This window comes from Dermacentor variabilis, chromosome 1, assembly GCF_050947875.1.
Source record: "Dermacentor variabilis isolate Ectoservices chromosome 1, ASM5094787v1, whole genome shotgun sequence".
Classification (NCBI taxonomy): Eukaryota; Metazoa; Arthropoda; class Arachnida; order Ixodida; family Ixodidae; genus Dermacentor; species Dermacentor variabilis.
The window spans coordinates 204,446,387-204,473,912 of NC_134568.1; the positions used below are offsets into that span (position 1 = coordinate 204,446,387).

Here is a 27,526-nt window from a genome sequence, read left to right on the forward strand (position 1 = left end):
ATAGTGTCCCACAAAAGTAGATAAATGTGTTTAAATCTTTAAAATGCGCGGTAAAAATTCCTATTAATCAATTATTTGATGAAAAACTTTGCATCGAAAGCGACTAATCGATTAAAGGCTAAAATGATGAATGCTTAATCGCTAAACGGGTAAAAAACTTAATCGACCATCCCTATTTCGTTTTGATCACAGATGTTCTAAAACAATATAAATAGCCAAAATGTTCCGGTTTCGGCAGGTTTGGGTTTTGTGTTGTCCGGGCGAAGCGCCAAGCCGAGACAAGACAAGTAGTAACAAAAAATTGACTTTCGTTTGCGCTCTAGCGCAAAACATAGCATAACTCAGTTCTGCACATTTTATGACAGGTGCATTGAACATTTAAGCAGTATGTTTCGAATCAGTTTAAGAACCACAGCTCAATACGGGAACTTACAAGATAAATGTATTTATTATAGGTCACGTGTGAATTGCAAATCAATGTCCAAACTATTCAAGTCGTCTATAGCGAAGCGTGGGTCATCTCCGGCTGCTTACTGTATGGATCAGGTGAAGTAGGTATCAGTAGCATTGCATTTTGGCCTGCTTTTCGTAGAATATTAAATATGAACATTACATTACAGGCAGTACGACTATGAGAATTATCTCTGCTCTCTTCTTTTACCGGCTGGCCTACGAAGGAGCGCCTTCGCTATCCGGGCGTTCAACGTTGAGCTTGCTCAGGTGATCGTGTCGCATTACATGTGGGCTTGTTGCAGAAGTGTTTGTTTACTGGAATATGCTCCCTAACCTTCAGCTGTTTCCCTCCTTTCCGTACGCAGATTAGAGACATTGTTTCAAGAGCCGACATAGGTTTGATGAGGATCCGTTTTTGGAAAGATGCTGTCGAAATGGTTTACAAGGTGGCACCTCTTCTTGCAAGTTTTATGGCTTGAACTGGACATTATATTTAAATTTACAGGGAAACCCTCCCGAACATCCAGTCGCACAGGAGCTGAGCATGATGGTTCAGTCAAAGCAGCTGTCACGACATTGGATCAGCAGAATGATTGAATCAAGGGTGCGTAACATATCCAATCTGCTATAACCCCCGTGTTGATTACAACGAAAACTAAGCTGCTATATGCACAACACTTGTGAAACTTAAGTTTGCTTTATACGAGCCAGCGGATATATTGTCAGAATTTACATATACACTGTGCACGCGAGGTATTTGAAAACAACATGACGACTTCCGAAAAAGAAACTATTTCAGGCAATATTAGATGTTCTTGAAATAAATTTTGTGGACGTGTTTCACGGCAGTTTTTTAAAACTGTTCAGTAAAACCACCTTCAGCCTCAATAATTGACTGAATGTTGCATCGAAAACGGTGGCATGCTCGCGTATCAGGAGATGCATGTTGATGTTGAACATGACTTCCATAGTAGGGCAACTTTCAGCGAGTATTACGTATTGCGTGGCCGTTTCTTAAGGGCAGCTCTATGGTTTTTTCATGTTAGTCTGCCTCTCAGTGACACCTCAGACATAGTTGTCTTGCAGGTTTACATCATGTTAACTGGAAGGTCATCATGGATGTGACATAGAATTTCACAAATAGCCACTATTGGGTCCCGCTGGTTATATCTAAGGTTGCAAATTTATCTGTCATCACATAGGACTCCTTCCTAATGATGAAAGCCTGACTTTGACTGCCACCTGGAGTGGCTTGGCAATGGCTATCATTGGCTCTCCATTGCTCACAATGGCTTGCATCTGCTGGACATACTCGACCGTCTGGAAGGCATCTGACTACTGGCTGTGCTTCTTTTTGTCACACATAACATGTTGCTGTTCGAAGCCATGAGTTCTATTCTGACCTCCAAAACAAAGGGCTGTGTCATATTCAAGGAGGTGGTGATCTCCAAGTCCCTGTGGATGGCAAATAAAACTGCATGCATTTTTATATTGTGTCAGAAAATGGTACCTGCTACTGAGAAACAAGTCAGCCATATAGGTGACAGAGGGGTTGATGAAAACGAAGGAAAGCACCCAGAGCGATTTGCCAGAAGTGCTAATTTTTGTGGCAATCCAGAACTGCATTCTCAAATACCTCGCACACTTGTTACATGTCATTGGAACCAGTTGGAAATAGGGGTACTGGTTGTCTCACAGCCGTGCCTCATTGTATATCAGAAATATCTATTTTTCCTGACTGGATAATTGACTCTACCCTGTGCTGGTTTGATGTGCCTGGGAAGCATGTAATGTTGCAATTATGTGAGCACTGCTTTTCTTTCTGTTTTTCAGGAAAGTATCCTTAGTGATAAGCCACATAGCACTGTTAATGAGCTTGAAGAATATGCTGAAAAAAGTGTGTCATCCACTCTTTATTTTATCCTGCAAGCCATGGGTGAGTGTCCTTGTGTTCTTATTTCTTTTTAAGAAAACTTCGTGTCTATCTGTGCTTTAGGATAAATCCAATATTTGCATGGTTTTAGGTTTGTAAATATACTTAATGGAAGCCTCTCACTTTTCTGCCCTCAATGCTTGCATTCATGCACGAACTTGAAACATCAGGTGCCTTTTGAGAGCCACAGCTTGTTTCATTCGCAGGCAAACAAGATACATTGTTTACTGCTCAAAACATTGCATGTATTGAAGTGAGTAACACAATTCTGCTGCAGAAAAATTATGGCAGATCCCACACACTGTGGGAATCATTGTTATGTCAAGCATCTTGCAGGTAGCTTGCTATCTAGCATCATTATGTGTTCCACATAGCGATACTAGATGGTGCTACATGTCCATGTCCACAGTGTGTCTGATGTGAGTGAATGTGTGACAATTGCAGCTTGACTGCACGGCAACGACAGTGGCATGACAAGTGATTTATTGTGCTCTAGTGAATATCATACAATCTGTTCATATAGTTCAAGTTATCATTTTTGGAAATATTCCACACAATATGTTTTCTGTGGCTTTTCAGATCTGGTCGCTGTGCTGCCATTCCATTAATTGTGAATGCAGTTCCACTTGTAAACTTGATGTTATGCATTAAAAAAAGCAAAAACGTATATAAGATATAGTGAATAGTTTTTTATACAAAAAGCATTGTGCACTTAACAGCTAACTTACACGCAACAATTTGTCAACATTAGTATCCAAACTTTGCAGTAATGTGTCGTGGCATGCAGCTTTACACGACTTTCTGGGCCAATTCAAAGTTATAATTTTCCTTAATATCTAACATCCTGTTTGATGCTAACAATATAAAACACATTGTTTTAATTTCCACCATAATCTTATGAAGTGTTTTAGTCATTTGTCAGTCCCTTCAACAGTGCTGGAATATTTATGTGCGCTGTACCATTTTTCTCCCCAGCTCATAATTTTCTAAGTCTAAACCAATATTTGTTGTGTTGCATATAGATATAGTACAAGTCAAGAAGAATACCTGTGATGAGTGGTGGCTCAGTGGCTATGGTATTCTGCTGCTTGTGCTGCTGTTATTGGGCCTGGGGCCTTTTGACATGTACCCAACGCACGGTGCATAAATGTTCTTGCAGCCTCTCCCATAGTGTATAGTTAACACGGCCATGTGAACCGAACCCGCGATGCCATACTCGGTAGCAGAATGCCATAGCCACAGAGCCACCGCGATGAGTAGTACCATTAAAACAAATTTTTCTAGTAAGGCAATATCGTATACACTTGTGTGAGGGCTGAATTTTTTTTTTTTCCTTTTTGCGATCTTGACGAGGTGCGGCCTTTACAAGGGGGTGGGTCATTTCAGTCCACTTTTTCCGGCCGCATGGGATCCCTGTGATCCCTTTGTACCCTAAAATTGAATGCTGTTCTTTTCATAATGCATTCATTTGTTCATGCATGCCACGCACCTAGTGCCCGTCTAGTCGTCATCGCTGTCACTGTTGCCTTTGCTCAGTCTCAGTTGGGCAGTACACTCGTGAATGCAGTCCTCCCATGTGCCATCCATGGCTTTATAGATATAGATGCACATGACTTTAAAGCCTCGCACAATAATGTCCGCAGGCATTGCACGCTGCATGCAGTATCTTCCAACGTATTTTTTTCAATTTATTTAACATATATTTTGGGATGCTTAGTAGGGGGTGCGACTCTTACAAGAGTGCGTCCCTTACTGAGTGTATGCGACTGGTTGTGTATATTTTCCTGTACAAGGATCTAACGCATGCAAACAAGTTGGCAGGGTGAAGAGAAAGTTTGAAATTTGCATATTTTTTCAGTACAGAATGTGGAAGATTAAAGGGTCAACAAGAAGCCTCGGTCGAGCGATGCCACAATCTAATGTCACAGGGAACTACCGAAATTCTGAAGTGGTGTCACGTCGCCACCTCTCATGCTCTTTGGCTGTAGAGCCTGAATTCTCCATTAGTTACCCTGTAAACTACTTAGGAATTGCAACCTACCAACCTGAACTTTATTTTAAGCCTACCTGTTTTATTTATTTTTAAATACTTGTTAACAAAAACACCAACGTGGGGACAGTGTTATAGCTATCATTACGTTACGAGATGAAGTTCAGGTGGCAGTAAGGTAAATTATTTTGGGAAAGCGTGTATCATGCCCGTGTTAGTTGCCCCTGTATAACAATTTTAACAGGTATAACAGGTAGCAGGTTTGATTCCTAGCTGTAGCAGCTGCATTCCGATGAGGGCAGAATGCAAAAATGCCTGTGTACTTAAAAATTAGGTGGCCAGAATTAGTCCAGAGGCCTCCAGTATGGTGTCCGCTATTAAGCTATGGGGCCGAAAGCTCCACCAATCAACTTGTGGTTAGCTTATTTGTAATCGCACCTACAGTGTGTGCGTGGTGGCTTAAAATTTCATCTATGCTTTGTCCTCATAGTGATATCATAATGAATGTGCATGCATGCTTTGTTTTGGGAGTCTTAGTGTCTCTTTATTGCTTTGCATTCATCTGTTTAAGATTCTGCCATAAGTAGGTGTGTGTGAATATTTCAAAAGTTTGAATATTACTGAATATTATATTTTTTAATATTCGTATTCGATTAAAAACATAGATACTCAAAAATGTTTGAATATTCGGTTCTATACGAATATTTGAATCACATCGAATATATTGCTGGCTGTGCGGGGGAAAAAACGGTTCTTAGCATTTGTTTCTATCTAATCGAAGAATATTGGGACGATCTTGTGCTGAATTTTGTGACAATTTCGTGCTGCTAGTGAAATTTTACTTTCAAAGCACACTTAGCCTCTAAACATCTAAATATTGCAGGAAAGTCGGCCTCTCAATAGCAAGGAGCGCGGGTTTGCAGCCAGCGAGTTTGCACTTTCTTTTTTCTTTGACTTTCCCGCTGCGGCTGCTGCTGCTGTCATGCACAGATGTATGTAGATGACAGGTGTGAGTAAGAGAGGAAAGGAAACAGGAGAAACTCATTTTCACCCAACCGCATCAAATGTGAATAATACCCTCTGGAGCTCCCTGGCAGTCGCCACATTAGCTGCTTGACAGCTGTAATTATCCGTGACTCCCCTCAGAAGCATTGCAGAAACTGCAGCACTTCCCTTTCTGCTGAGGTGAGAGGCCAGAGGGGAAGCAGATAGAACTGTAGAGAGGTGATGAGGAGAAGGAGGAGAGAGAGAAGAGGCAGTTCCCATACAAGAGAGGGGGAGGTGACGTGAGTAGGCAAGAAAACCCCACTACTATACGACAGCGGTTGCAGGGACACAGGATAAGCTTAAGTTCAAGGTACGGTACAGTACGTTGCTGCTATTTATGAAAAATAAATGCCATGCAAATGTGTCAAGCGGGCAACTTACACAGGGTGTGCAGAAGCAGAGCCGTATTAGTTAAAGTGCATTGCAGGGTCCGGGAGACACTATGGAAGCGGTCGACCGTCAAATCAACACTTCTGTGCCCGCCACATTAGCTTTGTGGCTATGGCATTGCTAGAGGTCGCGGATTTGATCCCAATCGCAGCAGCTGCATTTCGACGGGAGTGAAATAGAAAACGCATGGTGCACTTCGATTTTGGGACACGTTAAAGGACATCGCGGTGTCAAAATTAATCCAGAGTCCGCCACTATGGCGTGCCTCATAATCCGATTGTGGTTGTGGCACGTAGAGCCCCATAATCCAATTCAAGTTTAATACTTCTGCCACAACGCCATGTGCCATGTGAGGCAATGACAACGCTCAACCCTCTCGGAGGTTATAAAATATGGTGCACAACAACGCCTCAAGCAAACACTTCTCCCTGTGTGTTCTGTGTACTACGCGTACAAACAGCAGTGGTGCACGCAAGATAACATTTAACATCAACTCACCACTCTTGTGTTAGCCTAAACATTGAAGAAATTAAGCTTTAACCATCAACATCATCACTAATTATCGTCAATCAAAGCATCCAGCACGGAAAGCTTTGCACATCAATTCCCACAGTGCGTGGGATCTGCATAATTTTCTTTCTTGTTTTTTTATTTTTGTTTTTTTCATTATTATTTGTTTTTGCAGTACCACCGCTTATTCTGAGCTTATTGCTTGAAAGCATGTGTGATGAGTGACAACTGGCGCAGGGCCAGATGCCTCCGAGTTTACGGGCATTTGTTGCGGTATAATAAGGCACAGGCTGGCGTAGACAGCTAGTGGGAATTACTAAATTTTCCAAGGTAACATGAGCCAAGTAAACAATGTTTTATTATAACCGCTTACTAGTCTAGTTTTTAACATTGACATGCAATTGCAATGTTCCAACTTAACACATTAAACCAACTTGCTAATAAATGCATGTGCATATCATTATTCAATATTCGAAACTAAGTATTTTGAACATTTTGAACAATAAGTATTTGAACATTTTGATATCCACACACCCCTAGCCATAAGGCATGATGGCAGTGGAGGACGTGGTGCTAGTTCTCCTAGACTAAGGCAACGTAAAAGCGCTCTGTGTTGTTGGAAGGAATTCAGGGACCAAGATGGTTACTCCTCCCGTATCCAATGTTTTTCATATCAAATGCAAAATTTCATTGATTCTGGGAATGTAAGTTATTCTTGTCTAGTTGAGTGCCCCACAAATGCTAAAACAAGTACAGTACTTATAATCTTTTTTTTTAGAGGTTAGCTGTCATTCATTTTAACATATGCTTAGCCATTAAGTTCTGTTTGTGAGGTTGCAAAGTTCAAAAAAGTTTTGACAAATGGTTAGAGCCTGCCAAACCATGTGCAGTATATATTTTTTCTAATCAGTGGCTGCAGTGATAATATGGCTGAGTTTACTACAGTGATGTGTGTTAATTTGCATTTAAAATGTTTCAGTATTCACAGGCATAATTTTCAAATGCATTGTTGCAACCAATGTGTGCATTTTCACATTTGTTTTCTTTCAGCACTGTCATTATGCCCGATTTTTCATGACACTTGACTGCTGAAGCATGCTAAAATGATCATCAGCTTGCAGTACACACACTGCATGATGCATCATCAGGCATTAAAGATTCTTAATGTTCTTTGAACTGCCACACGAGTGTCCACAGTCACAGTTCTGTACTTCATTTAAATTTTTCTCCATTCTGCTTGATTCTTTAGAAAAGCCACGCCATAGTAGTTTTTAGGAACACAATGTTTTAGTAGCTTTCTGCTGGCAGATTGAAACCGGTGGTCTAATACTTCAGGCAGAGTGACCAGCTTGTGTCATACGATGCACAAGGACCTACTGTGTGCAGTGCACGTCATGAATGTACCATGGCTGAGTGGTCAACAGTGGTTTTCCTTCTACACTCTCCAGGTTTTAATCCTCTGTGCCACCATGTTTATTAAAGCAAAGCTTTCTTTGCCGACTCCCCCCACCGTTTTGTGTGACTGCACGCTTGGTATCTTGCGTAATGCTCCTGCTTACATAAAAATGGAATTTTTATTGGCAAAGGGGTGCCAGTGAGTGCACTTTTGTTCTGTGTAATACAACATTAATCACAGCATAAAAGCTGTACATACAGTTGGTGACCTCCAACTCTCTTGTGTTAGCCTAAACATTGAAGAAATTAAGCTTTAACCATCAACATCATCACTAATTATCGTCAATCAAAGCATCCAGCACGGAAAGCTTTGCACATCAATTCCCACAGTGCGTGGGATCTGCATAATTTTCTTTCTTGTTCTTTTATTTTTGTTTTTTTCATTATTATTTGTTTTTGCAGTACCACCGCTTATTCTGAGCTTATTGCTTGAAAGCATGTGTGATGAGTGACAACTGGCGCAGGGCCAGATGCCTCCGAGTTTACGGGCATTTGTTGCGGTATAATAAGGCACAGGCTGGCGTAGACAGCTAGTGGGAATTACTAAATTTTCCAAGGTAACATGAGCCAAGTAAACAATGCTTTATTATAACCGCTTACTAGTCTAGTTTTTAACATTGACATGCAATTGCAATGTTCCAACTTAACACATTAAACCAACTTGCTAATAAATGCATGTGCATATCATTATTCAATATTCGAAACTAAGTATTTTGAACATTTTGAACAATAAGTATTTGAACATTTTGATATCCACACACCCCTAGCCATAAGGCATGATGGCAGTGGAGGACGTGGTGCTAGTTCTCCTAGACTAAGGCAACGTAAAAGCGCTCTGTGTTGTTGGAAGGAATTCAGGGACCAAGATGGTTACTCCTCCCGTATCCAATGTTTTTCATATCAAATGCAAAATTTCATTGATTCTGGGAATGTAAGTTATTCTTGTCTAGTTGAGTGCCCCACAAATGCTAAAACAAGTACAGTACTTATAATCTTTTTTTTTAGAGGTTAGCTGTCATTCATTTTAACATATGCTTAGCCATTAAGTTCTGTTTGTGAGGTTGCAAAGTTCAAAAAAGTTTTGACAAATGGTTAGAGCCTGCCAAACCATGTGCAGTATATATTTTTTCTAATCAGTGGCTGCAGTGATAATATGGCTGAGTTTACTACAGTGATGTGTGTTAATTTGCATTTAAAATGTTTCAGTATTCACAGGCATAATTTTCAAATGCATTGTTGCAACCAATGTGTGCATTGGTTGCAAAATGATCATCAGCTTGCAGTACACACACTGCATGATGCATCATCAGGCATTAAAGATTCTTAATGTTCTTTGAACTGCCACACGAGTGTCCACAGTCACAGTTCTGTACTTCATTTAAATTTTTCTCCATTCTGCTTGATTCTTTAGAAAAGCCACGCCATAGTAGTTTTTAGGAACACAATGTTTTAGTAGCTTTCTGCTGGCAGATTGAAACCGGTGGTCTAATACTTCAGGCAGAGTGACCAGCTTGTGTCATACGATGCACAAGGACCTACTGTGTGCAGTGCACGTCATGAATGTACCATGGCTGAGTGGTCAACAGTGGTTTTCCTTCTACACTCTCCAGGTTTTAATCCTCTGTGCCACCATGTTTATTAAAGCAAAGCTTTCTTTGCCGACTCCCCCCACCGTTTTGTGTGACTGCACGCTTGGTATCTTGCTTAATGCTCCTGCTTACATAAAAATGGAATTTTTATTGGCAAAGGGGTGCCAGTGAGTGCACTTTTGTTCTGTGTAATACAACATTAATCACAGCATAAAAGCTGTACATACAGTTGGTGACCTCCACCATGAATGCTTTTACAGCGAAATGAACTGTATAATGAAGGTATAATTCTGTCCCGGTTCTATTGTGAGCTGTGCAATGTGTGACCTTTACAACAAAATGAGTTGTATAACGAATTATTTCTAAAGCCCCAAGCACCTTGTTATAGAGGCATTCGACCATATTGTGACTATATCTTCCGGCGCTGACACTCTTCGCAAGTTGCGACATAATGATGCACAGAGCAGTAGAGACCCAGCCAGAAGAACTGGCGTCGTACGCGGTCGTATTTACGCAAAACTGCAAGGTGTGCCACCGTCGGTGCATCATGAAGTTATTTGAGAGCGATGGATCGCAGATTACAAGGAAGGACAAGGAGCAACCCAGGGCCGTCAGGGTTGATATTGCGGCGGTAGACGATGCCGTCGTGCAGCACGAACATGAGGCATGTGCCATCAGTGCTGCCAAATTGCACTCCGGTAATGATGGACTGTAAGGATTCGTCGCATTGTTGTTCAGCGTGCATGTCGGTTATGCCAGTAAAAGCCATCACGCAGGTCACCAGATCCTGCACAGCAGGTTCAGAGGGATCCACGGGGTGACGAGAGAGGCAGTCAGCATCCTTGTTGAGGCATCCAGTCTTGTAATTCACAACAAACGAAAATTCCTGGAGCCGCAAAGCCCAGCAACCAAGCCGTCCTGTCAGGTCCTGGAGGGAAGACAGCCAGCAGAGTGTGTGCTGGTCTGTAATGACCGAAAACGTGCGGCCGTACAAATATGGCCGGAACTTGGCGACAGCCCAAACTGAAGCCAAGCACTGCCGCTCGGTGATGCAGTAATTTCTGTCGGCAGGTAACAGCAGGCGATTGGCGTAAGCTATCATGCACTCAGTACCATTCTGCCGTTGGGCGGGAACAGCGCCGATGCCATGGTTGCTTGCGTCAGTGTGGGCTTCGGTTGGTGCAGATGGATCAAAGTGGGCAAGTATGAGAGGGGTGGTCAGAAATCCAATGAGAGCGGCGAACGTGTGAGCTTGCCCAGGGCCCCATGAGAACGGCATGTTCTTCTTTATAAGATCTGTCAAAGGCCGAGCAACGTTGGTGAAGTTTTTGACGAAACGGCGCAAGTAAGAACACAGGCCAATGAAGCAGCACACGTCAGAAGCAGAATGTGGCACTGGGAAACTGCGTACAGCGCGAACTTTTTCCGGATCTGGTTGGACACCGGATGCATCAACGAGGTGTCCCAACACTGTAATCTGACAGCGCCCAAATTAACACTTCGTGGAGTTCAGTTTGAGGCCGGCTTTCCGGAAGACCGCAAGAATGGCAGCGAGTCGGGTAAGGTGGCTGCCGAACGTGGGAGAAAAAACAATAATGGGTCATCAAGGTAACAGAGACAGGTGGTTCATTTATAGCCTCGAAGAAGAGAGTCCATCATACGTTCAAATGACACAGGAACATTGCATAGGCCAAAGGGCACGACTTTGAACTGATATAAGCCATCTGGCACGATGAAGGTCGTGTTCTCACGGTCCATTTCATCAACTGAAATCTGCAAGCAGTTGGATCAAAGTCAATGGATGAGGAGTATTTAGCTCCATGCTAGCAGTCCAAGGTGTCATCAATGCATGGTATTGGGTAGACGTTTTTTCAAGTGATCTTGTTTAAATGGCGATAATTGACGTAAAAACACCAGGTACCATCTTTTTTTTTCACAAGGACGACAGACGAAGCACAAGGGCTGGCTGATGGTTTGATGACCCCTTTGCGGAGCATTTTGTCCACTTCTGATTGGATGACTCTGCGTTCAGCATGCGATACACAATAGGGACGCCGACGAATAGAATTCGTGTCTCCAGTGTTGATACGGTGGTGAACAACAAATGCTTGTCCTAAAGGTCTGTCGCTGAAATCAAAGATGTCACGCTACAATTCGAGGAGGAGACATATGTCCGTGGCCTGTGCAGAGGTGAGGTCAGGTGCAATCAATCATCTTCGCGAAGTCATCCGTTATAGAACCAGAGCTGTGAGCTACAATTGGCGCTAAGAAACCACTCTCGGCATCCAGACTTTCAATGTCAAATTCGGAAGTATTAGAAACGCTGGCCAAGAACTTGCCGGCTGGAAGCACTTGAGGGCACAAGCTGAAATTCAGGAGCGGAAGAACGATGCCGTTATTAGTAATCGTCACCAGCGTATGCGGAAGAGCAACATTCCGGTTCAAAAGCACGTCGATGATGGGGCAAGCACATATTCACCGTCGGGAACCTGTGGCTGGGCGGTCAAAGCGACGTAAGTGACTGCCTCAGGTGACAGACGCACAGCATGAAGCGAACACAAGTGCAGTGGAGCGGTGCTCGGAGCATCGGTGACTTGAGGCATTTCTGACTGAAAAACGCCGGTTGCGCAGTCGATGAGAGAGGAATGATGGGATAAAAAGTCCAATCCAAGGATAACGTTGTGAGGGCAGTTGTCAATCACAGCAAAGAGAACAGAAATAGGGCAGCCGGCTATACTTAAACGCGCAGTACACATTCCAAGAAAAACCAACACGCCGCCATCGGCCACACAAAGCACTCAGGCAGCTGCTGGGGTAAGGACCTTCTTTAAACGCCTACGTAGGCTAGCACTCATCACAGAAATGTGGGCTCCAGTGTCGACGAGTGCTTGGACAGGTACGCCGTCTATTTTAACATCAATTACACTTCTCTTTGTGGGCACAGACAGAGGATTTACTGCAGTAGTATGCAATGTAGCACCACCTTCGAGGGCTGCATTTCTTAGTTTTCCGAAAGGGTGCAGCCAAAAGCCACAGGGGACGAAAGGCGACGTGGCTGCGGCGAACGGGAAGATGGGCGACACGTTTGTGGTGAACGAGACTGGTGTCCGCGCGGCGATGTTGAGTGACTGTACCACGTGTTCCTAGCAGAGTTGTCAGCGCTGTTAGACTCAGTGGTGGGCAAAACATTGCGGGTATTTCCATTAAAACGGCTCAGGTTGGTCGGCGTGCGAGGTGCTGAGGGCCATGAGTTGCGACAGTATCGGGCGACATGACCAATGCGGTGACAGGTGAAACATATCGGCTGGTTGTCCACAGTTCTCCACTCAGTTGGATTGCGATAACGTGGAGAGAAGCCTTAGGGTGGAGCGAAAATAGTAGAAGGGCGTTCGTTAGCTCTGGGATTGGTGAAAGCACATACAGAATGTAAACCAATGTTTTGAAGTTCCTGGTGAACAATGGCTTGTACGAGAGCAACGGAAAAAGTCAGGGCTACGCGAACAGAAAGCTGCGGGCGCCATCGCATCCAGTTCACGTCGAACGATTCGCACCACATCCTCTGATGGCGACGCATGCTCCTGTGCGGGTTGATCTTCACACGTCGACATTGCGGCAGTATTGGGAAGTCTGGTGAATAGTTGCAAGATACCTGCTCAAATTATCGGCACTCTTTAATGATAGCATCAACTGTAGAGCAGCTTTTGCACATGAGCAGATTAAACGCATCATCAGCAATGCCCTTAAGCATGTGCCTGACCTTCTCAGCTTCTGTCATGTCGTGATCGGCTTTACGACAAAGTGCCACCACATCCTGGATGTACGAGACATAGGACTCCGTGGGGGATTGAGCACGGGAGGCGAATTCCTGCTTTACGGCAATTTTACGGCCAGCTGGTCTGCCAAACAACTCTGTCAACTTCTCTTTGCATTAGTCCCAGCTGGTTAGCTTCTCTTCGTTGTTTTCATACCACACCTCTGCTGTGCCTCTTAGGTAGAACAACAGGTTAGCTAGCATAAGCGTAGGGTCCCATATGTTGATTCCACTCACGCATTCGTACATGACCACCCACTCTTCAACACCGGTGCCATCGGTCCCGCAGAAAGTTCGAGGATCCTTGGGTTGCACAATGACAACCGAAGGTGACAGCGACGTAGCTGGCGACGGTGACGTAGGAGGCGGCAACGACGTTGATCCCGCGTGCTCACCGTCATTCAGGGTGTGGACGGTGATGCGACGTCCACTGCGGAGCTCCGTTTCCAGCCATGGTACCCCGCACCTCCACCAATATGTTACGGGGATGTTGGGAGTATAGAAAGAGTGCATTTACAATATATATACAAAATGAGTCAGAGTAGTTAAGATGGCTGACCACCAACAACACGCAGCAGCCAGCGTCCCATGATCTTTTTCCTCTCTCTTCTTTCATCCTTCCGTAACAATATGATGTTGGCTTATAGGTATTGTGGAAGCATGCAGACTTCTTCATTGAATAGTGCATGATATTTAATGGCTTCCTTGATTTTCTTATATTTGGGCTACCTGTGCTATTGGGTATGCGCAACTGCTTACGCACCCATTTTTGTCCAATCCTTCAGGCAAATGCGCGGTGGCACATGGGGGATAGAATCCATAGATGTATTTGTGTTGTGCGCCTCTGTGCATACACCACTCATCACCTTTCGCCTTTTGAAAAACATCACACATCGCCTTCATCCTTGTGACATTGTCCTTGCTGCATCGGTGTCCTACATTGTGCATCCACCTGATTCGGTGTTCCCAATTTGGCATAACTTATGGACGATGTAGTGCATAAGCATAAACATTGCGTGAGATTACACATTGCATACAATAAAAATAAAGACAAGTGCACACTTTGCATATTATTAATTAGTATTTCATTAACCACTTCATTAAAGCTGTGCCCTTCATGGATTCCAACATGTGTGTTGGACTTGGATAAGGTTTTCTGATATTATTCATTTATTATCATAAGGTCATATGACCATCTTTGTCAGAAATGAAGCCACAATCACTCTGACTAAACTAGATGTAACTAGCTATGACAGGCTACGACAGTAACCTATTGTATTTTCCGCTGTTAGTGTACAAATCTTTTATGCCTTTGCTGTCAACGGCATTCTTCCAATGGCAGGCCTGGATAAAGACGGGCGCAGCATGGTCAGTTACTTATGCTTGATGATTTGGTGCTGTAACACGTTATTTTCCACAGCTTGAGCATGGTTTATCGTAAGGTGACAGACTGCTTGGGTGTCCTTTCCTGGCTTAATTAGAAACATGAAACAAAAAAAGAGGGCATTCTTTAGCAAGTAGTTTAGTTTTAATGCAAATGCAGCATACAGCATGGTGATTGGCAGCCAGTTGAAACTTTTCAGCAGTTCAGCATATCACTGGGTGTCAGCTTCTGCCAAAATAATGACAAATAAGCTTATTGATGAAAGCCTGTGCATTATTGCATTGATTTATGATTTATGTGAAAAAGCGTAATGTGTTTTATGTTCTTATTTACCTGCAGGTGGCTAAGCAGGTGCTACAACATTGTGCAATTATTTTTCCTCAGTATATGTTTTTTATTGCTTCTCAAAGAGGTGCGATGTAATGCTAATGCATTTCTCGCATTTGCCACTAAATTGCTACTGAATTTTTATTTTTAGGTGTACAGGATGTAGCATGTGATCATGTTGCCAGCCATATTGGGAAATTGCAGGGGTTAACAAATCTGATAAGAGGAATCCCTTTCAATGCTGCAAAAGGCCGTGTGTATCTTCCATCTGAGCTCATGGCCAAGGTAAGACTGCCTCCACAGATGCACATTCTGGAGGTTTGAATCTGACTCTTTACTAACCAAAGGAGATATACAATAAAGAGTACTTCAAAGACAGCTCCAAGGCATTATATCTTCCCTGTAAAATTATGGTCTATGTACCAGAAGGCTCATTGCTCTCAGCTGGCATGTCTCGGTGGGGGCCCGGGCCCTCAGGGCCCCTTCTGGATCGGCCAGTACTTGCGAGTCAGTGCTGAAATATGCTGCTTCACTTTTAGTTGGAAGTTTGCAGAAGTGTAAATGAGGCAAGGTGGAGCACCCAATGAAGCAAGCAAAAGCCATATAGGCTTGAAGTAAAGTTCTAGGCAGAGCTCCTGGTACAATATTTGTAATCCACTTGATGTTTTATTGTTATTTTTTGTGCTTGCTTGTTAAAGTGAAGAAGCTGTAAAGCTGAGACACTGCTTTTGTGTATTCAATAATTAGAAAGGAGTGAACTGCAAACTGTACACTGAGCAATCACTGGGAACAGTGCATTGCAAATGTGCCACTTGACATCTGCTGATGAAAATAGCCACCATGTGCAGTTGCTTTTGTACAAGATATGAATTTGTTGAGCAGTTTATGATTTGAGTGCAGAATACCACTCTAAGATGTGGCTTAAATCCCAGCCATATTTCGATGGTGGCGAAATGCAAAAGAAGTTCGGTAGAACTATCTCAAGATGACTTTCAGTGTTAATGCATTTAGCATTGAATCAATATGTTGACACAACATATTGCTACCGTCAAAATGAGTTATGTATGAGGCATGTACCGTAGCGGGATTCCTCTTTCGTGCTTCCCTAAGAACACTTGGGGCCTTTTAGCGTTCCCACTACGAAGCCTGCGCGTGGCATCCAAAATGCATGGCATGCTGGTACGTGCAGATGCTGAGAAATACATCATGCAGAAACCAAGCTCCTTTCTTGCACTTCTTTCTGGACAGGCTGTACTGCCTAGTGGTGCTGCCGAGAAGTCCGCGCATGGCTTCTGAGGCTAGAAGCGTGGTACGCCGGTGCCTGTGAATGCTGAGAATTGTTCCCTTGCTTGCCTCTGTACTATGCACTGGGTGCACGTTAAAGAACGCCAGGTTGTCAAAATTAATCCGGAGTCCTGCCACTATGCCGTGTCTCATAATCAGACCATGGTTCTGGCATGTACAACCCCACAATTTAATTTTTCAGTATATTGCTCTGATACTGTTGGCATTGTCAAGAGAGGTGAAGCATGTCCTGCTTCTATACTACCATATCTGTATGTAAGAAATGCGACCACAAATATAATGCGAGGGGGAACTTTCAGTCTGTCAGAAAAAGAAAAAATAATATATATTGCAATCATAACAGGAAGTGATGCTGCAAAGAAACAGAACACTGCATAAAAGTGGATGCCAACAGTGCTTTATGCATTGTTTCTGCAAGATGATGTCACAAAATCAAGCGAAAGAACAAATGCTGACGTCTTTGTCACTGCCGGTGAGAATGGCATCGTCCTCTGTGACATCCTGTAAAGTTATTAGACAGGCAGCACTTCAGAAGTGGCCGCGACCGATTTGAACTCCAAAGCCTTACAAGGATTCCGTGAGAATCCACCTCACATCTTCAAAGGCTGCTCGCTTGACCCGCCCATGTAACTGTGCTGATTGTCTTGCCCAAGGTTGTGAACAATACGCCATAACCACATTAATACAGCACTAACAGCATTTTGAATTAGGAGAAGAAAGATGGCGTAAGTTACACAGTGGCAACTCCCAGCTCACTGCTTTTGCATGATGCAAAGTGGCAGCAGGCACAATGGTACCTAGTGGTTTAGCTCACTGCAGTTTGAAACGCTAGAGAGAAATAAAAGAAAGAAAACAAAAAACACATGCATTCTAAGGCCAGAAATTTCGAAAAAAGGCTTGCATTATATTTGTGCAAATACAGTACATTGCAAAGCGTTAGTAGAAACTATCCATTCTAAATCTGTGTCGCAGGGCTTTGTGAAAAACGATGTCATCTCAAAAGAGCTCTGTGTATCATTTTATTTTTGCTGTATGGTAGATTGGCTTGCTTATGTTGTGTGTTTCGCTTGAATTAGTAGCCATCCTTTGGGTATATTGCCACAGTTAACAATGTGAGCTTGAAAGCTGGAGACCAATTACACTTAGTACCTTAAATTTGATGTCCTTTTGGAGAGAGAGCGTAAACATTTATTTCAAATCAACAAGATTTGAGTCCGGCGTCTTTTTAGTGGGTCTGGGCACCCGCCGCGGACGCGGTTCTGAGACCTTGTCTCGAAGCGGCTTCCTCGGCTCGCTGGACGGCCCAGAGTTGTGTTGTCAGGTCAGAGCTGAGCAGTGCGGTCATCCAGCGTGACTGGAGGCTGGCGGTGGAAGAGACGGAGGGGTCGGCACCGCCCGACTTGTTTGTTAGGTCCCGACACTCCCATAACATGAAGAACTTTACATTTTCTTCCTTTTTCCTTTCTATGCAGCACAAGGTGTCGCAAGAGTCAGTTGCACGTGGAAAAGCAGACCTAAAGGAAGTGATATATGACATTGCTTGTACAGCCCATCAACACTTAGCTACGGTACAGTGCAGTTTTGCTCATTACTGTATGCACTTAAGCTTCTTGTTGGAATGTACAATGGAGTCACTTTAGATACATAGGGTTTTAAGGTCTTTCTAATAACTATCAGACTATATACCAACAAAAGCAGTCAATCATTTTTATACACTCTCTTATGATTTCACGCAGTGGTACATGGTGAACAACCCAGTTTCATGGCAGAAACAGGCTTACACATTCAGAGTATTGACTGTTTGAGTTCCTAGAATTTATTATTTTTCAAAATTTGATGGGCGCTAATTCTGAACCTTTAGTTTTCTCAACACACACTACATTTATTGATGCTGTCTTATTTAATTTATTTATTATAATTATCAGGTTTTATTATTTTTTGTTACTGTACTGTTTTCAGCATTTCTTGAACTTTTGGTTTGACTGTGATCTGACAGTAATTTACATTGAAATGGAAACAGCACATATGTAATCAAACTTTATTCTTGCAAAAGACTTAAAGGAAATTGATTAGAGTTTGACCTTGTTACATAAATTCCCATATACATTCATGGATTCTTTTCTGATGCCTTGCTGCACACTTCTTCATTTGCACTTTAGAGGAGCTATGCATTGTGGTGAAACTAGACCCAGTTAAAGCAGGCAGTTCTAGTGCTGCATCAGAGCGATGTGGGTATATGAAACTGTGTGCATTTCGGAAGAGAAAATATGGCCTAAGGTCATTCCAGCGATATGTTCAACATATTCGTTTTTAATTCCCTTTTCAAAGGCTCCATTCTCTCTTTTAGTGTTCATCACCATCATGATGCGTTACCAAACAGTAAGCAGGAAGTTCAGGTTCAAATTCTGAAGGCAAGCAACAAGACGAAAAGAAAGTGGGTCTGTACCGAAAAGCATATTGAGACTCTGGTTGGGCTCCATTCTATGCAAATATTTCTCAAAAAGATTGTCTAGGCATGCCTGTGGGTGTAAGCTTGTTGCCTGGTGGCTGTAGCTAATGCATTGGCTGCCATCCTTATTGTGATTGGTCACGAATCCTAAATTCCGCACATTTAGTACTGCCCTAGCTGCTGATATTTAGCTACAGCTATTGTGAATTAAGTCATGGGGGTGTTGTATTTGGGTGGCTGTTGTAATTAACTAATTAAAGCAAAATTATTCATGAGTGCTTCCATGATTGACATTAGTATGTGCAGACTCGGCACGTGCTATGCATCTACGCACCACCTGACACACCACCATGACATGCGTGGATCTATGCAGCTCCAGAGGTGGTGTGTCAGCGTGATGTCATAAATTTCAAAGTATGTTTTCACATAAGCTGTTGTGGCCTAGTAAAAGTTTTTGAAAATTCCTAAGTTCATTGGAACAAAACAGAAACAGCATGACACAAGACGAGCGAGTAAAGAGCACAGGACAGAGCACTGACTAGTCAGCGCTCTGTCCTGTGCTCTTTACTTGCTCGTCCTTTGTCATGCTCTTTCTGTTTTATTCCATTGATGAACCAACCAGCCCTTTTGAACACACTCCTAAGTTCAGTCTTGGGTGTTCTTAAAATACAATTTAGTCCATTTTTACCGGTGAAAATTTAACTAGGCCCGAGCAGATGCCGTGAAAATTGATGACATCATGTCAGCGAATGTGGGAACTTCAATACGGCATCGCCACCTGTCTTTCGATCTTGTGTCTTGTATGGCTTACCAAATGTCTTCTCGCAGTAAGAGTGGCATTTTTGGTATTGTACAAGGGTAATGTACTTTCACATCTGAAATAATTTTTCTCTTTAGTGTCCCTTTAAAAAACGACTCTGCTTTAATGCACCTGTGTAAAACACGGGCAATAAATTTATCTTGTTTTCAAGGTCTACTCATGTGTTCAGGAACATAAACTAACCGTAGCCTATGTGCAAATGTGGCCGTTTGCTGCACATTACCAAGACTATGCTGCTATGGCATTGCTATGATGCTGCCACCGATATCTATGCAGATCATTCACATAGCATCATGACACTTACGCTCCTAGTGACCATTTGGAATGAAGCATGCCGAGATGCAGTCAATTTTTTGCATTTTTTAAGAGGCTGGTTTGCATGCTACATATGGTCTTGAACGAGACCATGTGTACGAGATCTTCAGAAAGTCACGTCACCATTTAAATGTCAGTATTGAACTTCTGCCCATTCCTATCATACATTCCTATCACACTGTGTATGATGTGCAGTTGCCTTTCAGAACCAGGTGTCAGTGTGTCACTGGTGAGCGCTTGTTACACTGTGCAATTGAGCAAAAATTTAAAGACCAATGGGGCCGTGAAATTTTTGTTATTCTGTGCAGCCTGGTCACGCCAGCTGAAATCAACTGGTACAGCCTGTGCGAGCATGTTTGACCAATGCAGTGTATTACAGCAATTCCACATTGTGGAGCTGTACTAGAAGAAGTTTTTGATTTTTTGCCAATGCTATGGTTTCCAAATGTTTGCTCGCGAGTGTACACAGCACACGCATATGTCGACTGCCTACAACGTGCGCACTTGTTCTGTGGTAATCACCAGCAGTGCTTTGACACAAGCAGCTTCTCTAGGGGTGACTTCTGAAGGCAAAATTATGCTGCTTGAGTAGCAAGACTAAACATCATTATGTGCTCTTGCAGGCACGCAGTTTGAAGAAAGACATACCAAGGGATGTAAGACTAGTCTACCTTCCTGCGGTAAGTTGTCTCCTGTGTGCCCCTGGGAAGCTAGAATACACAGCATTCTCTTCCTGTGATTGACTTGAGATACACTCAGAATCATTGAATGCATGCCAGAGTTGATCGCCACGATAATTAACCCCATCGGAGAGCGACAGTAAGACTTTATTATAATGAGGGTCCAATTTAAGCCAAAAACATAGTTAAATAGTATACTCGTCAGATCAAGGTCTGTGTATTTAAGCAGTGCAAGTTGCCCATGTTGTCAGAATAAGTCTAGTATTAGCTAACATGTTGTGGATGAGCATTTACAACAAATAAAGTTTGAGTGGGAAGGTAGGCAATAATTTTATGATTGGACTGTTATGTTACCTAGTGCAGTTTTGAGAACACATAGCATTAAAAAGTATATCTTGTAGCCCTTGCTAAGAAAAACTGAATGAAATGCTGTCAGAATAATTGTTGAACTTATTAAAGATGATGAGAAGTAATGGTTGCATTGGTAATTGACAGTCATGGCTTCAAAATACTACTAGTAGCTTGTGCTAACATAACTGCAGATAAGCATGCATGCTGTTCTACAAGCTAGCAAGACCAGGGCTGGGCAAAGATGCTTTGCAATTGTATCAAGATACATTTTATTTCTTATTTTATTTAGAAAACATCTTACAGGCCCTGTTGGGCATTGAGTAAGGGGGGCAATGTAACAAAGAACTGTTAAGTACAATGGAAACAACTCAAAAATAAACCTAAGACAACTGTACAGTGGCTGAACTAAAAACAAAACAAAGCACAGCATGATCAAGCATAGCAGATATATAAAAGGAAGGAGATTATGTAAAAAGCACGCACAGGCTTTCACGAAATATTTTACGATCAGTTATCGTGACGATATCATTGGGAAGGCCATTCCAGTGGGATATGGCACGAGGTACAACAGATAAATTGAAAGCAGTGGTTTTACCGAAAATGCGCTTGAAGCTAAAATGATTATGTAATCTTGAGGACGTACGGACGGGGATTTTGAGGGGTAATATACAAGATACTCAGGCAACAAGTATTTGAGATACAGATACAAGATACTACCACAATTATTGTATCCAATACAATACTTTCCATTTGTATCTTAAAATACTTTGTTACATTCACAAATTTCTTATTATAGATCTATATAATGTAGCAGCAAACACATATGCACAAAAATGTTTGCTTGGGAATTTCTTAACTACGACTAACCTTGTTTCATTTGAATGAAATGTCTGTTAGTATCTCAAAATTTTTGTCTTTCTTGCTCAAAGTATAATATTTTCACTCCAAAACAATTGATTGGGGTTGCTGTAACTGCTTAACATGACAGCTCTTTATACGCTACTCAGTCAGCAGTTTTTACTTGTCGCTTTTGTAGTTGATGGGAGTCGCTGCTCTGCTTGCTGACCATAATGTATAAACAAGCGCTAAACCCTCCCGGAATGTGCAGCTTTCGTAGCTTATTCATATTTCACAGAATTATCATGTAACATCATCCAAACAGTTAATTTTGTTGCTTTCGAGCTACAGTAAAAAAAAATAGCCACCTTATGCAGAAGCCTCCCAGAAGCAGCACCATCCACACTTTGGTTCACAACAGTCAAACTTACATGCATGAGATCCTTCAAATCGCTGATGTGTGAAAGCCACAAGGCAACCCCATTTTTATTTCTTCAGACTTTGTAACAAAGCATCACACAAGAGAAACATTAATAATGACGCTATAATGGCATCAGAATTTGCGCAAAAGACGTCACACGCATTGGTGTACGTAGCACGGTACGATGGCTGCGGGCAAATGCCATGGTACTGATGCAACTAAAAACAAAAAATCAAGACAATAAAAGGTCAGACGCATGCAGACGTTTGCGTGCTTGTTTTTGTCTGGACGGCGTGAGTGCTACCACGTTACGATGCTCCACCCATATGGACACGCAGACCTCATCGCCTGTTCTCTCTGGAGGGCTCTGGCACAAAGATAGAAGAATGTTGCTACCTTTAGTTTTATTCAGGTGGCTGAGTGGCAGCAGTATCATATTGAGAAGTGGAGTTCAGCCAGCATTTATAGTTTCGCATGGTGATACACAATACATTCTTTCATGTATCGGAAATACAGATGCTGATACACGTCTTGCCAGACCTATCATGATACAGGTACAAGATACCCAAAGAGTATCTAAGATAGTATCTAAGATACTTGTACCTTCTATACTGCCCAGCACTGATCAATGCAGTACTATATTAAGAAAAATTTGCTGTTCACAAAGCTACTATGTGAACTACAAGCTACTGCATAAATAAGTTACCATTGTAGAATTTTCTTTACATGATCAAATGTTGCATCATGTTCATAACAGCAAAACAGAACATTATTGTGTGCACATGTGATACATAATAAAACAGCAAGAGCCAACAAGTAGTGCAACATGCACCTTAATGAGATGTCACAAGGAACAATCCTATTGGTATATTATACTACCTGTAATTTGAGCACATCAGTTGTAACACTGAGCACCTGTTTGCCTTGTGTTAATGCATAGTCATCTACTCACAGTTGTCAAATTATTGTGCATATTTATTCATGTTGGCAAAGAGCACATTCTTTTTAATTTAATAGCTTAGAAATAAAGAGTTTACTAAAAGTAATGCAGTAGGACTGACATCACGCTGCACAAGGGATTGCTGGCAGGATTGGCTTGTGTTTACTAGCTTGACATCCACACCTAGCAAAGGTCTCATGTAGTATCTATATGTCTCTAGGTTTCGGCAAGGGTAGAAGATTTAGTAAATGTATGCCATTAATAACATATAGCGAAAGTTTTCGAAGAGTGAAGTACATGCTAAAGTTGCACTGAGCACATATACGATATCTAATTGTTAAATAGAAAGTAAAGTAGCAGTGTTGGTGTATATGCACTTGAAATTTGTGCCACAATGAGGCGCTTTTAAATCAGAGCCCATTGGGAGTGCCTTGTGCTTGTGGCAGCCTTCAGATAATGCAAACCTTTATATTACTAAACTACAAGAAGTGTTTTCTGCTTATGTAAGCATTCTATTGCAGTGTGCAGTGCTTGATATGTAGCATATCTTTATGAGCACCCAAAGCATGTGGCAATCCCGGGAATGTCCTTGTGCAATGTGGTTTAATACTTTGAAACAAAAATCGACACTATGAATTCACATTATTTATGTTTTAGGAACCAGACAGGATGTGTAGTTTATATACCTTCATCTTGCGTTCCTGTATGTGGCTCCTGTATATACAGGAGCACTACTTTTGGCTTGCTTAGCACATTCAGATGGATTATGTAAAGATTCCATTGTCTACAAGACTAGGTACCCTGTGCTACATATTGATGCAGCTAACATGTTTAGTAAAGATGGACCCTTTCCTCTCATTTCTTGTTCATTTCACATGTGTCATTATTAGAAGGACCCTGAAACGATTTTAACGGTTGTGTACAATCGCATTGTTTCCATATGGGAGCAAGTTGTGATTAATAAGGGCCAAGTTTAAGAGCTCTGCATAAATCTTTTACTGATTTAATAGTGGATTTTAAAATGTCGCGTCTTTTGATCGCAACAACACCTTGATTTGTGCGAGTTCATTCTTAAAACAGCAATATGGATAAAGACGAAAAGTACACAAATGACAGGATGGACGCTGAACTTCCAACTAGCGTTTGTTTCAATTGGCTGGCTCTTTTATACGCACTGCACATCAGGCACACATTATCATACAAAAGATTGCACAACTCTATCGATTCACGTGGTCTGATATCTGGAAATAAATAAGACTTATTTTTCATGCAGCACCAGAGAAGGACAGCTGGCACATTTATCACCAGTTTTTCTTATATAGTACACTTTAACTATTTCGCATTCTGTCTTAGTTTTTCTTTTGCTTAAAAAATTGTTTTAGCAAGAGCACTGGTATACATGTACACATTTCGCAGTGTTCAGCCAAGTGGCTTCTATATCCTTTTTGAACGCCCTGTCATTGAAGCATTAGCTGGTCTGCCCTATATAAACGCATCTACAACTTAGCGGTATTTCATGCACAGCATTTGACATGCATACGGTGTTCGGTGATTAGTCTCGCATTGCATACTTTTCCTGTTCTTTTGAAGATGGCACACTGATCGCGCACAATGTTATGTCAGTTTCCTACTTTTTTGAGATTGTGTGATACCTTATGGAAGTACGGGATCACATGTGCATTTCTTCTTTCACGTTCTTTTGACACTTCTAGATGGCACCAAGTGATCTTAAGGAAGCGCAAAAGAGAAGTCCCACTGCAGCATACATCTAATACCCATGCATAACTAGTTTCGATGGTGGTAATACATTGTGTCGCTGTATTGATTTAATGCTAAATGCATTACTGTCTACAGACATCGGGAAATGGGTTCTGCCAAATTAATTTTGTTCAGAGGCTGTGGTTCTCAGTTGCTGCACGTAAGGTGAATGGACATGCATTGTGTGGCGTCACATACTTTGTCGCACGCACTTTGGTTGGTACACGCACTTCATCTGTGAGCAGTGTGTGTGACAAAGCTTTTCACACAATTTTTTTCAAAATTTCCACTGCCACGCAATCGATATGAACAAGCACACCGCAGCTCCACATATTCATTACCAGAAGCCTGTGTTATGGGCTACTGAAACCAATAAACTTGGAAAGGTTCACTGGTGAAGTTGTTTTTAGATGCAACAGAAATTGTTTCAGGGACTCTTTCGTGTCATAGAGGCTCTAGAACCTATATATATATTTATATATATATATTTATATTTCTTGTTTGCTTGCAGGTTGCTTCCAATGCATATTTAGAAAAGCTGCGTCACGCCGATTTCAATGTGTATGATGGACGACTACATGTGCGCAATGGCCTGCTCCCTTTATCCTTATGGTGGCATAAAGTAAAGAGAACTTTTTAGACTGCTAGGTTAGTAGTATATTTTCCTTGTCATCCATTCATTGGACACGTGTGTTAAATAAACACTTCATTACAGCCACTCATATTTACATGAGTTCAGCCCGCTGGCTCAAATCAGGCTTTCAGTGTGAGCAAGGTCATCAGGCTTGCAACCTTCTTTGTTTATTTGAGCTTGACTCTAGCAAACTTATGGAGCTTACGTATGCAATCCTGAATGTATTAGACTGCACTCACTATGTATGTAGCTTTGTAAGTGCATGTGAACGTGAGAGCTCTGTGTGGAAGTTGTGTTTTTACTGGAAAGGTAGAAGTGTAGCTTTAGTGCTTAGTAATTTATCCATGGTTTTGGGCCCCACACAGACTCAGAGTGGTGTTATCTGTGTATGTATTTTGGGAGACCACGAAAGTTGCAATGCTGTAGCAGATGAGAATGACATGTGCATTGCAAAGAACTTTTTGAGAGCTTCTTGCACCTTACCAGTAAAAACACAGCTTCATGAAAAAGAAGTATTTGTGCACTGGAGTGTGGATTCTACACTTCGCAACCTACCTGTAACTATGGAGCACTGTGTCATTCTTTGCCCCGACACGTTTTCTTGTTATTAATACACATGTAGCATTCTTTTCTTGCAAGGCTCGCTACCGTATTATGCATTCCTTTATTTGAGTAATGGCAAATTTTCTTTGCATTATAATGTATTTGTTCTTGTAAAACCACCCAAGTCTCGACCTGTCCCCCACAGTGGCTCTGTACCATCTTTGGAGAACATCATCTTCATCAGATGCTGGTGACTGCTCTGCGAGCCTAGTGTTCCTGTATAAATTTTATGCAGGAACGCTGTGAGAGCTGGGTGCAGTCTCAGTAATAGAGTTTGGAGCTGAAAGGATCGCTATGCCTGCAGATTTTTTCCCCCTTCGTGTGTAGCTTGCTGACAGAATGTGCCGTACTGCTTCGTTGATTTGCCTTGACCGCTCGCCTTCACATCTCAGGATGTTTTGGTGTGAGTGGTGTCAGTAAAGCTAGTCGCATAAAAAACTGTGGTGCAACAAAATCACACATTTAATAAATGTGCCTGGCAGCTTGTTTAAAGGAGTACTGACATGGCAGTCTTGTATTCTGCTTTTCTTGCATTTTTAGGTAGACTCCATAATTATGGTACAAAGCCTCAGTTTCTTAAGAGCACCGCAAATATTTAATTACAGCACCTTTTAATGGCCCATTCAATATGCACATCGAGCACAGCTCAGTTTTGTATGTAAAAAAGGAGACTCGACACGTAACCAAAAGCAGAGGTGGCAGTCACATGGTATACAAACAACCAGCCAGCCAGGTACAGTGTTTGAAGGCCACATAATGACCGAGTTGCCAAAAGCTGTGAAATTGGCCCTGTCAATTGTGGGCTTTTCTTGAAAACGCAGGGGACCACACTCTGCCCTCTTGTCCTGTGTAGTGCAGAATGGACTGTGCTTTCCACAGCACGGCCCAGTGGTATCTAGTACTACGAGACTGCCACAGCAGATTTTATGTGACCTGTTGAGTCTCCTGTAAATGTCTTGTCCAAAGCCATGCTTCTCTCAGTGCACGTTATAAAATTGTCGCAATAAAAGATAATATAATTAGTTATTTCTTAAGCTCTCAGGGAATTGAGGCTCCATAGCGACGTAGTTTCTCTGTCAATGACTATCCAATAAAGCAATAAAAACACAACAAAAATTTCCTTTCAGTGCACCTTTAATGGCTCTATAAACATATTCCATTGCATCTATGTAAAGCTTTTCGTTGATATTAATCCATCCGCCGTTATAAACCAACTCGCTGTGTGTCGTCAACCATATTGGCTACATTGTCATTAGTGCCTAAGTGGAACCAGGTAATGCAAAAATAACAATGCACTGCTGATCAATAGTGCCGCACTCTGCGCCTAACACAGTTAAACCTCGATATAACGAAGTAGGTAAAGTCGGCAATTTGCTTCTTTTATCGAAATTTCGTTGTATTGAATTGTATTGAAATAAGTACAGTCGCGGATCGATTTTTCTTACACGCAAAAGGGCCGCGGAGGTTTCCGAATTATCGGGCAATCGAAGAAGAAGAAAATAAACTTCATTGAAAAGAATGGTC

At 42.1% G+C, this 27,526-nt stretch overlaps 1 protein-coding gene across 4 annotated transcripts; it reads left to right on the forward strand.

The window, feature by feature from the left end:
* The first annotated feature begins 285 nt into the window (after nucleotides 1-285).
* On the forward strand, nucleotides 286-26,030 carry sicily (NADH dehydrogenase (ubiquinone) complex I, assembly factor 6 homolog sicily). Of its 4 annotated transcripts, XM_075703553.1 has the most exons (10): nucleotides 286-365; nucleotides 456-551; nucleotides 621-720; nucleotides 819-899; nucleotides 959-1,057; nucleotides 2,287-2,389; nucleotides 15,041-15,174; nucleotides 17,667-17,762; nucleotides 20,402-20,458; nucleotides 25,277-26,030. In XM_075703553.1, exons 2-10 carry the CDS (start codon nucleotides 478-480, stop codon nucleotides 25,403-25,405), a joined length of 873 nt encoding a protein of 290 aa, XP_075559668.1. In that variant the 5' UTR covers nucleotides 286-365; nucleotides 456-477; the 3' UTR covers nucleotides 25,406-26,030. The 4 variants fall into 4 exon arrangements, 3 of the variants coding, with proteins under 3 accessions (XP_075559668.1, XP_075559656.1, XP_075559661.1); XR_012830385.1 differs by lacking the exon at nucleotides 25,277-26,030 and adding an exon at nucleotides 18,542-18,632 and having other exon boundaries at nucleotides 287-551; XM_075703541.1 differs by having other exon boundaries at nucleotides 287-551.
* The last annotated feature ends 1,496 nt before the right edge of the window (nucleotides 26,031-27,526 follow it).

Bases quoted from the DNA above. Each gene is read 5' to 3' on its own strand.
- sicily (XM_075703541.1), top strand. From the start codon at position 388: ATGTTTCGAATCAGTTTAAGAACCACAGCTCAATACGGGAACTTACAA. The intron at 900-958 runs GTGGCACCTCTT...TTAAATTTACAG, and splicing joins CTGTCGAAATGGTTTACAAG to GGAAACCCTCCCGAACATCC. The intron at 1,058-2,286 runs GTGCGTAACATA...TCTGTTTTTCAG, and splicing joins GCAGAATGATTGAATCAAGG to GAAAGTATCCTTAGTGATAA.